The sequence below is a fragment of the Astyanax mexicanus genome, chromosome 4 (assembly GCF_023375975.1).
Source record: "Astyanax mexicanus isolate ESR-SI-001 chromosome 4, AstMex3_surface, whole genome shotgun sequence".
Lineage (NCBI taxonomy): Eukaryota > Metazoa > Chordata > Actinopteri > Characiformes > Acestrorhamphidae > Astyanax > Astyanax mexicanus.
Genome location: NC_064411.1, coordinates 57,755,114 through 57,768,625, shown reverse-complemented (window position 1 = coordinate 57,768,625; position 13,512 = coordinate 57,755,114). Strand labels below are relative to the sequence as shown.

General features: G+C 34.0%; 1 protein-coding gene and 1 long non-coding RNA gene across 3 annotated transcripts in view; both read left to right on the top strand.

Annotated features, from left to right (window-relative positions):
• LOC125801081 (uncharacterized) overlaps positions 1–13,512 on the top strand; it is a 156,342-nt gene that overhangs the window by 133,695 nt on the left and 9,135 nt on the right. The gene's annotated exons all lie outside the window — the stretch shown is intronic.
• agfg1b (ArfGAP with FG repeats 1b) overlaps positions 1–13,512 on the top strand; it is a 32,093-nt gene that overhangs the window by 12,031 nt on the left and 6,550 nt on the right. The window contains exons 5-11 of one of the 2 annotated variants that reach the window (XM_022668310.2): positions 1,043–1,199; positions 4,579–4,752; positions 6,361–6,496; positions 7,736–7,812; positions 7,907–8,002; positions 9,053–9,193; positions 9,297–9,373. In XM_022668310.2, coding sequence (XP_022524031.1) covers positions 1,043–1,199; positions 4,579–4,752; positions 6,361–6,496; positions 7,736–7,812; positions 7,907–8,002; positions 9,053–9,193; positions 9,297–9,373 — 858 coding nt within the window. The remainder of the gene's footprint in view (positions 1–1,042; positions 1,200–4,578; positions 4,753–6,360; positions 6,497–7,735; positions 7,813–7,906; positions 8,003–9,052; positions 9,194–9,296; positions 9,374–13,512) is intronic. The other variant, XM_022668311.2, reaches the window with a different exon arrangement.

Genomic DNA, 13,512 nt, shown 5'->3' with positions numbered 1-13,512 from the left:
TTAGGGTAATAATGATGAGGACCACAGTAATAACAACAGTAATGATGTTGCTAATGTTAATGTAAACAACATTGATTACAGTGATAATGGTGATTGTGATCATAGTGGCAGTGTCCACGATAATGGCAGCAACAGTGATTTGCTATGGTGATTACTACATAGATAATGACCATCATAAGGATATGAAGGATGATTGCGACAATAATGACTACAGTGATAATGGTGACCGTATTGATGACTGCAATTATAATAAGTACAGTAATGATGGTGATTGTGAGGATAATGACAGTGGCCAACATAATGACAGCAACGATGGTTTACTATGGTGATAATGACAGCATAGATTGTGACCATGACAAAGGAAATGATGATGATGACCACAGTAATGTCAACGATAATGACTGTACTGTTGATAATGACAACAACAATGATTGCAGTGATAATGGTGATTGTGAGGATAATGACAGTGGCTGCAATAATGGCTTCAACGTTTAATTTTCTATGGGGATGGCGATAATGACATGCATGGCTTATGACTATATAAGGGTAAGAGTAATAAAGATAATGACCATAGTAACATCAGCGATGATGGCAGTATTGATTATGATGACTACAGTAATAATGGTGCCAGTACTGATTACTATTACTACAATTATATTGAGTACAGTGATAATGGAGATTGCGATTATATAATTACAGAAGCCTCGATAATGACAGCAACGATGATTATCATTAGCGCCGTCCCCATAGCAAATAATCGTGATGATGATTTTATAAAATCATATTTAATCACAATTATCGGTACAATCATCAGGATCACAATGACCGTGATAATGGTGACAGTAATAATGCAGAAAATGATAATGAAGTGGTGGTGATTTTTATTATTACGATCATAGTGTTTTGCTATAGTAAAAGTGACTCTAATTATGATTTGTGTTGTTGAGGCCTTGTAGCAGAACTGTGATGTGATTTTTAATGCAGTAAAATTCTGATTATTAAAGGAAAATTCTCTGATTTTTCTCTTTTATTGCGTGGTCAGTCTCCGGTGTCCAGCCGTGTCCAGTCTCAGGCTGCTCTGCAGGAGAAGAAGTTTGACCTGCTGTCTGATCTGGGTGGAGATATCTTCGCCGCTCCTCCGTCTCACTCTGCTGGAACCTCAAACTTTGCCAACTTTGCACATTTCAACAGACCCTCAGGTACTTCAGACCGCTTAACATGCTGATATCAGTTTTTTAAAGCTCTTAAAAACACAGCAGATGGTAAATACTAATCAGAATTTCAAGTTCACAGATAAATACGATTAGATTAATGATTTAATGTATTGCCAACATTGACTGTAAGTGTGTAAACACATCAGATATGGGACAAGACAACAGTTGTACCTACTGTACATCAGCTCATTACACATTCAAACATATTCTCAGCATTTAAATCCCTCCTGTAGAGCTTCTGCTGACTCTGGAGGAATTTATAAAAAGTCTTTTTTTTTTTTTTAAATCAATCAGTCAACCTTTATTTTGACTCGGATGCACATTGTTGAGGGCAACCCTCATTTTCAATGTAGCCGAGCATTTAGAAAAACAGGGATTGACATGACAGAGAAAATAATAACTAAATTTAATTATTTTAAAATAACAGTTAATCAAATATAAAAATGGATTAAAAATAAAAATAGAATTAGAATAAAAGTGAAAAAAATAAAATTAATGATTATAGCAAAGCATGGTTTAGTTGATAAAAAATTAAGATGAAAAGAAAATAAGATTAATACAACAAAAATTAGTTAAAATTAGCTAAAACTAATTGTTACCTAATAGAATAAAAATACAAATAAATAAATGAACTAAACAAAAATAAAGGCAATAATAATAATAAAATAATAGTAATAATAATGTATTATAATAATAATTTAATAATAATTTCAACTGATTAAATAAATCTAAAATCTGAAACCAAAAAAAAAAAATATTTTAAATTTTTATTTACTACATTTAATGTCACAGAAGAAATAACAAAACAAAATATTTATTTAAATACATTTTATATTCCCCTGTTTACATTTTTTAACTTACCTTTTTTATGTATTTTTATTTGTTTTTACCATTATAAAGTAGAGAGAGATACGTTTATTGATCTACTTTACCTTTTTGAAGTAGATCAATAAACGATAAATAATAAATCTTCAGATTAATCGACTGCTAAAATAATCATGACTAAAAATAAATATCATTCCCTATATTTGTACTTCCTACTGGTTAGTCTCTCGATCCAGTGCATGTTTTACTGCACGTTGACAGTTAAACGTTCCTATAACTAAACTCACCTAATGCCAGCTTCACCCCATATACGAATTTAGCCCAGTTTTTTTAGTCGCTGATAGTTTTTCGTTGATTGCCGACAAAAACTGTGCTCGGAGGAAAATAACATGTTTAATATCTGACTCAGTCGTCGACTGGGAGTCAGGAGCAGCGGCTACATACAGCCATACTGTTAAACTGTAGAGGGAGCCACGAGTGAGTCCTCTATAAATGGGTGAATGAAGCTAAAATCTAAACTTAAAAATAATAATGAACTACTTGCCATGGCATTGCTAGTTCTCCTGTGTTTGGTTCTGGTGTTATCTTGATATCACGAGCTAAACTCACCTAATGCCAGCTTCACCCCATATATACGAATTTAGCCCATTTTTTTTTTATTCGCTGACAGTTGTTTCATTGATTGCCTACAAAAACTGTGCTTGGAGGGAAATCTGGGATCTCGCTGCTTGCACAGTCGCTTAGTGTGAACTGCTGAAAGACGCTCCCCGATCCGCCGCTGAATGGTCTATGACCAGTGGCAGAAGCCCAGCAAATATTCAACATGTTTAATATCTGACTCAGTCGTCGACTGGGAGTCAGGAGCAGTGGCTACATACAGCCATACTGTTAAACTGTAGAGGGAGCCACGAGTGAGTCCTCTATGAATAGGGTGAAGGGAGTTAAAATCTAAGAACTTTAAATTAAAAATAATAATGAACTACCGTACTTGCTTTGACATTGATTGATTGTTCTCATATGTTTGGTTCTGGTGTTATCTTGAGATCACAAGCTAAAAAAAAAGGGAAATATTATAGGCCGATACAATATAATTCTGATATTGTGTGTCCATACTATTTTTAGCTTATTTTTTAAAAGAAATTTTGGTTTTACCTAGGGTTTTTCCTAGGGATGCACCAAATATTCAGCAACTAAAGAACCAAATATAGGTGTGACAAAACCCCTCAGATTTCTCTTATTTTTCACCTCTAAAAAGCATGCAGGGGTTAAAGTAGGCCGGAGCTCTCCAGAGCTATATATAGCCCCCATACTCAGGCTTTTAATTAATTTAAGTGACCCATATTATCGTCTGCTGGGGTCTTCTATCTACATAATGTTACACAGATTTTCACTTTTTGAATAGAAGAGGTCAACAGCATTTTTTCCTCTTAATATTATTGTTGAAAAGAGAAATGTTCTTGTTCCATTGAGTTATGATGAAGCTAAATTGAACAGAGCATCATATGAATGCAAAGCTCTTAAAAACAGCAGACAACAAATACTACATCAACTAGAAATGTGTAAACACACCAGATATGGAACAAGACAACAGCTGTAACTACTGTATATCAGATTTAATCAATTTAATAACATTCTCAGCATTTATATCCCACAAAGTGGCTTTTTTTACTTTGTGAGAAGCTAAATGAAGCAACATTTCTAAAGACATTTATACATCTTAAGATCATTTTATACCACTTGATATACTAATAATATAATAAAATAGTAATACAGTTATTAATGAGACAATATTAATTAGAAGAGAATCCACTGGTTGAAACAAGAACTCTTATAATATTTAATATAAAATAATATATATAATATATATATATTATAAGAAGAAGAGTTGAGTCTGCGTTTAAAGTGGAGATCTGTTCTTCCATCATATACATTCATTAGTATAATAAACATAAATAAACACAGAGCAATTCTAAGAATTAAAAACGATTAAAATCATGTTCTTTAATTCAATAACCAACAATAGACTTTGTATCTATCTTCGTATAGCTTTGTAAACAAAAAATAAGAGGTTAGAATTAATAAGGATAAAATTAAGAGATACAATTATTTAAGTAAATGCGTTTAATATGAATAAATATCAAAAATAAATAAAAAAATAAACACAAAGTATAGATTTATGAAATAAATTAGAAATTAATATAAAATAAGGTAATAAAAGTAAATGGTAAAATAAAATAAGAAATGATCACATTTCTAAGCATGAACTAAGATCATCATAATAATAAAGTAAAAAGTATAAATAAAAATTTAAAAGTAAGATAAAAATGATGTAATGTTGAGAAACGATAAACTCGGTTTGAACAGTCTCAGCCTTACTAAAAGTGATAAAAATCTAAGTTTTAAATGATTTTAAGTTTTAAGTGCCCCAGTAAGTGTTTATGTCTGTGTAATTTTATTTATCCAGTGTGTTTTTTTTTTATTATCATTACCTGTGTGTTGATTTTATTGTGTGTTTTGTTCACCCCGGCTCGATCCGTAGCTCCGAGCAGCTCCTCCACCGACTTTGCCAACTTTGAGGCGTTTGGAAACTCCAGTGTGTCCCAACATTTCCCCCCACCACCATCTTCATCTTCATCATTACCACCTCCACCATCATCATCTTCATCATCATCATCTTCACACCCTCAACCTTCCCTCCAGCCCCCCCAAACAGGTACACACCCACCTACCACACCTACGTACCACACCTACCTACCCAACTCCAGCCTCCAGTTACGTTTTCACCACTGATTCACAGAATCGGTTAAATTCTGATTCACAAGCTCCCGATTCGGTTCAGTTTCTGAATCAGACTTGTACACATTGTGTGTGTGTGTGTGTGTGTGTGTGTGTTGGGTTGCAACAACTAATCGATTAGTAAAATAAAATCGCTTGAATTCCACCCTAAGTGTTAGTTTTAGTCAAACTAGCGTTATTTACAAATTAAAATTTTTTAGTAATTTTTTTTTCACTCCTGTTTACGCAGTTATTTTTATATTTTTTTTTACTCTGAATGTAAATAAGTTGTTTAATAGGAATGTTTAATTTTAAGTACGTTTCACATTGTGGGTTTAAAACTACAACAACGAATCAATTAAAATCTATTAGTAAAATCAATTTTTAATTCCACCTTACATGTTAGTTTTAGTAGAGCTAACCCAATTACTAAAAAAATGTATTTGTGAATATCACTCATGTTTAGTTTTATTCAGTTTCTGAATCAGAACCGGTTTCTGTAGGGCTGCAACAATTAATCGATTACTAAAATAAGAATAGCTTAAATTCTGCCTTAAATATTAGTTTTAGGTAAGCTAATGTTATTTATAAATTCTAATTTTTAGAAAATGTATATCACTCACGTTTATTGAGTTTTGTGTTCCACCTTAAATGCGGTGGTTAACTACATTCACAGAAAAAGAAAATCGGTAAAATCTAATTTTATTTAAAAAAAAAATTTGGTGGGTTTTGTTACTTCTACAATTACAACATTTTTGCGCTCTCAGATCTTTTACATCTGAGCAATATCTGTTCAAATGTAATAAATAAATGATATTAAAAAATCAATTTCCTTTTTAGCCGATTAATAATCTAGGAATTGAAGAAATCGGCAGATTAATCGATTATATACAGGGGTTGGAGAATGAAACTGAAACACCTGTCATCATTTTAGTGTGGGATTTTAGGTTTCATGGCTAAATTGGAGCAGCCTGGTGTTCAATCTTCATTAATTGCACATTGCACCAGTAAGAGCAGAGTGTGAAGGTTCAATTATCAGGGTAAGAGCACAGTTCTGCTCTAAATATTGCAATGCACACAACATTATGGGAGACATACCAGAGTTCAAAAGAGGACAAATTGTTGGTGCACGTCTTGCTGGAGCATCTGTGACCAAGACAGCAAGTCTTTGTGATGCATCAAGAGCCACGGTATCCAGGGTAATGTCAGCATACCACCAAGAAGAACCAACCACATCCAACAGGATTAACTGTGGACGCTGTAAGAGGAAGCTGTCTGAAAGGGATGTTCGGGTGCTAACCCGGATTGTATCCAAAAAACATAAAACCACGGCTGATCAAATCACGCAGAATTCAATGTGCACCTCAACTCTCCTGTTTCCACCAGAACTGTCCGTCACCACAATCAATTATTGTGCTCTAAAACCAGGTGTTTCAGTTTCATTCTCCAAACCCTGTATATTGATTATCTAAATGTTTAGATGTGTGAGAATAAGGAAATAGAGGTCTGTGCACTAATAAACTGTGTAATCTGTTCTGTATTAAAGGAGGAAGTGTGTCCGTGCCCCCACTGCCCACCATGGCACTGCCCACCGGTCAGCCTGGCATGTCTGGGCAGGACCGCTACGCCGCTCTGGCAGAACTGGACAGCGCCCTCAGCACATCCCATAAAGCTACACAGGGGTAAACTGGACTTATTTAATTTCATCCTTCTGTTTTAGAATATAATTAATATAACACATCAGTATTATCGTTAATAATCCAGCTTTTCTAAAATTGTTAATGACTTTCTTAGAGTTTTAGATGATTAAATGAGTGATTTACACTAATTTACCAGTCTGAATGCGATCATGCAGCTTGCCATCAGCTGCCGGAGCCCTGAGAGTGCACAGTTGCTCTTGCTGTTTCTCTCTGGGTGGGTACAGTACAGTAGATGGTGCTCTCTCTTTCCCCTCATCACTCCTAGGGTGATGTGGATCAGCACAAGGCTGCGTCTGTGAGCTGATGTATCAGAACCGAGTCGCTGCGCTTTCCTCCGAGCGTTAGCGCTGTGATAAAATGGGAGAAATAGAACCTTCAACTAGTTTAAAGAGTTAACTTCAAGATTTATTTCTCTCAGCTGCCCTTTTCGTTTTTAAAGGAAAAAAATGCGAATTTCAGCACAAAACATGGCCTCCCGCTAATTAACCGCAAGCAGCAATAACAAACAAAAGTGGAGAAAATAGAAAAATTCTTATGTGTTGGTGCTGTATTTGTTGGTTTTTCTTTAATTACAGATTTATTCTGTTATATTTTACTGTACACTAAAGACATATGGTATTGCACTGTAGATGTAATTTATTGTGTTTTTATTGTATAAGTTAATTGTATATTTTCTATTTTATTTCACTTATTAGTGAAACATTCCATATTAGTGGAAACTTGCACTCAAGTTACAGTGTAGAAAATGGCTTTATTCCCTTGATTCAATAATAATTATCTTTGTTAAAACAGAAAAGCGTGTTGTTACCCAATTAATGAAAACCCAATTAACCAATTAAGGTACATGGACCTAATTGGTGGGTTGGTTAATTGGCCTTTCAAATTGGAGAGAAAATTTGAAATATTTTGCAATTTCAAACTGCTGACATGATTTATTTCTGCAGAATTACAATGTTCTTCTAAAAAATGTCTGTCCACTTTTTTTGGCTGAATCCTGGAAGTACATTTATTTTCAGCCGAGTAAATATATTTAATGTTTAGTGCATCTTTTGGTGATTTTTATTTATTTTTCTGTTCATCCTTTTGCTACAGGTGCAGTACCGAGTCTGTGTCCACAGAGGGCGCTGCTCACTGCTTTTACAGAACAGATAAAAATGTGTTTTACTCAGTGAATAAATGTCCTGCAGATTATAATAAATATATATATTTTTCTTTCTGTAGTGTATTTGATGCTGTGCCAGGGACTGCAGCACCCCCGCCTCAGCCAGTACTTCCCAGCATGCAACAGGGTTTTACAGGTGAGGCATGCTGTAGGTTTTTTCTTAGATTTGTGACCTAAATGTTTAGAAATCTAAATATTTAATGTCTCTTTTTGCTGCTGTTGGTTTGCAGCTGCTCCTTCCACAAATCCGTTCTTGGCTTCCGGAGTGCCTGCAGAGCCGATGTCCACCAACCCGTTCCAGACCAACGGTAGAGCCTCCGCTTCAGGTACACAACCAGATACCAGCTCCACCCACTGATCCCCTGATGGAGGAGGAGGAAGGGGGATAGATGGATGGATGGATGAATGAATGAATGATTAGGAGGATATATGAGCTTCTGGACAGACAGAATGGTGGCCAGGAGCATGGATGGATAGATGGAGCAATAGATTAATGGACAGGTGGCTGGATGGATGGAAGGGTAGATGAATGGATGAATGACTGTAGCATGGGTGAATGCGATGTATGTATGTATATATGGATGAACGATGGATGAAACGGAGGAAGGGTTGGATTGGATGGATAGAACGGTGGACGAATGGAGATGAGTGGTTGGATGGATGTATAGATGAATGAAGGAAGGAATGAATGAATGAATGAATGAATGGGAGGGTAAATAAACAGATGACTGGATGGATGGAGCTAGTAAATGGAACAGTGTATGAACAGACGAGGGGTTGGATGAATAAATAAATGAATGGGTGAATAAACAGACGAATGGACAGATGGGTGGAGGAATGGGAGGGTGGATAAATGAACGAGTGGTTGGATGGATGGATGGATGGATGAACGGATGAGTGGTTGGATGGATGTATAGATGAATGAATGGTGAGGTGGATGAACAGACGAGCGGTTGAATGAAGGAATTAATTAATTAATTAATGGGAGGGTAAATAAACAGATGACTGGATGGATGGAGTAAATGAAACGGTGAATGAACAGACGAGGGGTTGGATGAATAAACAAACGGATGGATGGATGGAGAAATGGGAGTGTGGATAAATGAACGAGTGGTTGGGTGCATGGATGAACGGATGAGTGGTTGGATGGATGTATAGATGAATGAAAGAGAGGGTGATTGAATGGATAAGTTGATGGATGAATGAATGGTAGGGTGGATGAATGGACTAGTGGTTAGATAGATGGAACTGGATGTGTGAATAAACAGATGGATAAGTGGATGGATGGATGGATGGAAGGAAGGATGGATGGATGGATTGGATGCAGTGTGTTCTGTTATTGATGATGTAAGATTTATTTATTTTTATTTTCTCAGGGTCCATGAGCATGCCGGCTGGTTTTGGGAACACCCCCAGTTACTGCCTGCCCACCAGCTTCAGCGGGACCTTCCAGCAGCCGTTCCCCGGCCAGGGGCCATTCCACCCCATCCCGCCCCAGGCCTACCCTCAGCCCAATGGTACCGATCAACCAATAATCAATAATATCATCCAGACCCTCCACCATCTGATCAAACGTTCCTGCTGAAGCTCCACCCACTGATCCCTGTGTTTATCCTGCAGGTGGATTTCCTGCTTACGGCCAGGCCAAACCTCCCATGACTTACGGCCAGCCTGCCATGTCCAGCAACCCGTTTATGGTGAGACACACACACACACACACTCACACACACACACACACACACACACACACCAGTGCACTAGTATAAACGCACACAGCAGTGTAGGGCGCTCTCACAGACTACACTGTGTTTGTTTTTTTTTCTGGAAGAAATACAATTCTAAAATAATTGCAATTAATGACCTTAAAATATGAATATTTAATATTAATAATACCATTAAAACTATAGGGATGTACAATGGTGTTATTGGAACTTGTCGGTTGAATCAATCAATAAATCAATCAATCTTTATTTTCACTCGGTAAAACATTGAGGTTTACCCTCATTTACAATGTTGCCAAGCGTTTACAACATCAAAGGGATTGAAAACATTTAATAATAAATTAGAAATAATAATGAATAAAATGGTAAGAAATAATAAATCAAAGAAATACTTTTAAATACTTAAATCAACATTTAATGTTGTATATGAATAAAATATTTATGTAAATTAGAAAATTATAAGACCATAAAAAACAAGCAAACACACAGAATGTAAAGAATTTATAATATATAAAAAATGTAATAATAAAAGTAAAGTAAAATTAATGAAGAATGATAAGAAAGGATAAAAAAATAATCATGAACTAAAGAACATAATCAAAATTTAAATAAAAAAATAAAAAGAAATAATAAATGAAAATAAATCAAATTCAAAATTTAAATAATAAGAAAAAAGATAGTAATTAAAAAAGAAAAAGGTCACAGGCTTTCTGGTGGTGTTCAGAAACAACAAATAAAAAAGTAAAAATACAGTTTGTAAAAATACTGTTTTAGTAAGTTTCCAACAAGAATATAATAAATATATATAAACAGCCAAATATACTATTTAACGTATTTTTGCACACATACATATTTTTACATTGTGACCCACTTGGATGTCTCATTGTATTGGACGTAGATATGCCATACAACATTATATTAAGAAAAAAAAATTGAATAAATACATAAACAAGCTAAGGTATGGTATGTTAAACTACATCAATCAAAAAATGAGCCTTTTGGTTTTTTTGTCATAGAGGGTTAATGGATGATGAAAGCCGGACTCCTGAAACTTCCTGTAATTTGGTCTGAATCCAAGCAAAAACGTACAAAACGTGGTTTAACCCTGCAAACCAGCCGCACCACGATTATGTAGATCTGGAAAGATTTAATTTTGGTGGGTTGGATTAGTATAGATTAGATTTTGAATATGTTTGGTTTAACATGGATATTGTTTATGCAGTAATTCAGTCATGTTCTTAATCATCGCAGTTTTCCTTGCTATTTTTCTTGTCTTTTTTTAATCATCGTCGTCTTCATCATTGTTTTCTTCTTCTGTTTTTAACGGTAGAAGCACATTATTAAGTGGTGTGTGTTTCCATGCCGTTAAAACCATTTAAATAAGGTAATAAATAATAAGAAATTTTTCACAGGATAACGCTTACCATGTTCTCCGTGTTTTCAAAGCGTGATTCAGTTATTAAATCCCTGAAACATGCTCACACATCTGATCATTATATTAGCGGACTCCTGTAACTTCCTGTTATTGTTCTGATTCAAGTCCAGAGCTCTAGATTAACTTTTTGCACTGGTTGCACCAACACAAAATGTGTTCGGGTTTAAAGTGCTTTAAAATTTAAACTTAAATCTCTTCCAGATAAATGAAATAAAAATAAAATGTAAAAGTGCTTTAGTGTTTTAATTCAGTTCAATTCTAATCGGGCATTCACCTCAGCAATTAAATTCTAATCAAACATTTACCTCAGCAATTCTGTTCTAATCATACATTTACATCAGCAATGCTTTTTAAAATTATATTAATTCAATTCTAATCATACATTTACCTCAGAAATGCTATTTTAAACAAAGTAGTGCTATTCTAATCCTACATTTACCTCAGCAATGTAATGTTAATCAGATTTTTTTAACCATAATTGTGCTTTTCCAATCATAATGAATCTTGTATAAAAAAAATACCTGTGAGTTATGACTTCTTCTGGTGTTTTTTACTTTTTTTTTTTTTTTTTTTTTTTAATAATAATTTGTTGTCCAATATTTATAGTGCACACTTAATTGCTTATTGTCTTTTATTGTAAAACTGTCCTCCTGCAGCTGGAAGAATTACTTTTTTAATGATCACTCCCAGTTTTAAGAGTGTATGATGGTTTTGATCTACCAAATCAGGCTAATCTTCAGTGTCAAATTAAAGAAGCAACAGCTTATATATATATATATATATATGCACCAACACAAAATGTGTTCGGGTTTAAAGTGCTTCAAAATTTAAGCTTAAATCTCTTCCAGATAAATGAAATAAAAATAAAATGTAAAAGTGCTTTAGTGTTTTAAGGGCTTCAAACCGAACATCTATTAGCTCAATATTTTCTGAATTATCCTCCATGACCCAACAATAATTTTATGTAGTTTAATGCACCTTTTATTCACTTAACTTACAAAGAATTGTTAGGAAAAAGTCACACGTCAGCGGTTACTCAAATACGTCTTAAAGGGTAACTATACTTTTCATTTTCACATTAAAATGTGTTATTTTAGGGGCATATCGCCCACCCCTAGTGTTAATGCATTTTTTAGGCTGTAATGGTTATCTCTTTCTCTCTTTCTTTGGGAAGCAGGTTTAGAAATCCCGGCCAAATATGTCTGCCAAATTACATTATTTAAAAACTAATTCAAAGTTTTAAACTAAATAATCTGTATTATGTTCTTTGATGAATTGTATGAATCACTGTTTACAGGTTAAACATTAGAAATTTGATTTGACACATTTTATTATTGAAGATGATCAGCATTGCTTACAGAAATGCATTTTTTTTGTTTTAATGTTCATCTCTGCATTGATATTTTATATTTTAAAGATTATGTGGTCATGAAAAAAATATTGCTGCTAAGGTTTGGAAAAGTCATGGGAAATTTATGGAAATTTATTGGTTAAAAATTTCTTAAGTCTTCGTCATCGTCTTCTCTTTCTTCTGTGTTAATGGTAGAAGCACATAATTGGTAAAACCAGTTTTAATTTCGTTGACGCATAATATTCTTCATAATTTCCGTCAAGAAACCTCTTTTTCAAGATGAAAAGAGACGTTAACTAAAATAAAAACGTCTGTAAAGTTAATGTTTCTGATACAGATTATTTCACCCATTAAAATCACATAATCTGTTAAGTCCCACAGTGGAAAAACATATAGCTAAAAGTGTTTAGAGCAGGAACTGGTCAGAAAGAACCCAAAAGAGGAAAAAAAAAAAAAGATGAAAATATAACAATAAAATAAGTGAATCTGTTTTTGAGCTTATTTATAGAATGTAGCCAAAGTAGGTGTGCTTGTTTTAGAGCTGGAGATAAAACTAGAAGCTAGATTAAATTACTTTTAAAAGCTGTGTTTTTACAGTTTTGTCTACATCTCTGTTCAAACTATAATTTATCCATTCAAATGCTTCAATTAAGGTTTTTACATTCCATACATCTAATTATTATCTAATTACCTGATTTTTCTAAAACTAAATTTTAAATTTAAAATATTTACACTCACATACAATAAAATACAATAATAATATATGTTAAATCATGTAGAAACATGAATACATTACACATTCAAGCATTAATAATATTACACAACTGGCTAATAAATGTAAATCAAAGGAACTGATGAATAAACGTTTTGTAGTTTTAGTTGACTAAAACTAGACTAAAACTAAAAACATTTCACATGACTAAAATATGACTAAAACTAAATCAAACCAACCACACCATTTATTCTGTAGATCCAGATGCAAATTGTGGTTGGTTGGATTAGTATAGACTCGATTTTTACCATGTTGGGTTTAACGAGGGTACTGATCATGCAGTAATTCTGCGTCTTCTTCTTCATCGTTGTTTTATTCGGAGTCTTCTTCCTCGTCATCTTCGTCATCGTTTTCTTCATCATCATATTCCCTTCTTCTGTGTTAAAAGCAGAAGCACATTATTCCCCTTTAGGTAGCTTGTGTGTTCTGTGCTTTTAAAACCATTTTAATAACGTAGTAAATAATAACTATAGCAGTTGCTATCGCTTAGCATGTTCTTCATGCTATTTTTTAAAGGGTGATTCAGTTATTAAACCCTGACTGCATCCCTGAAACAT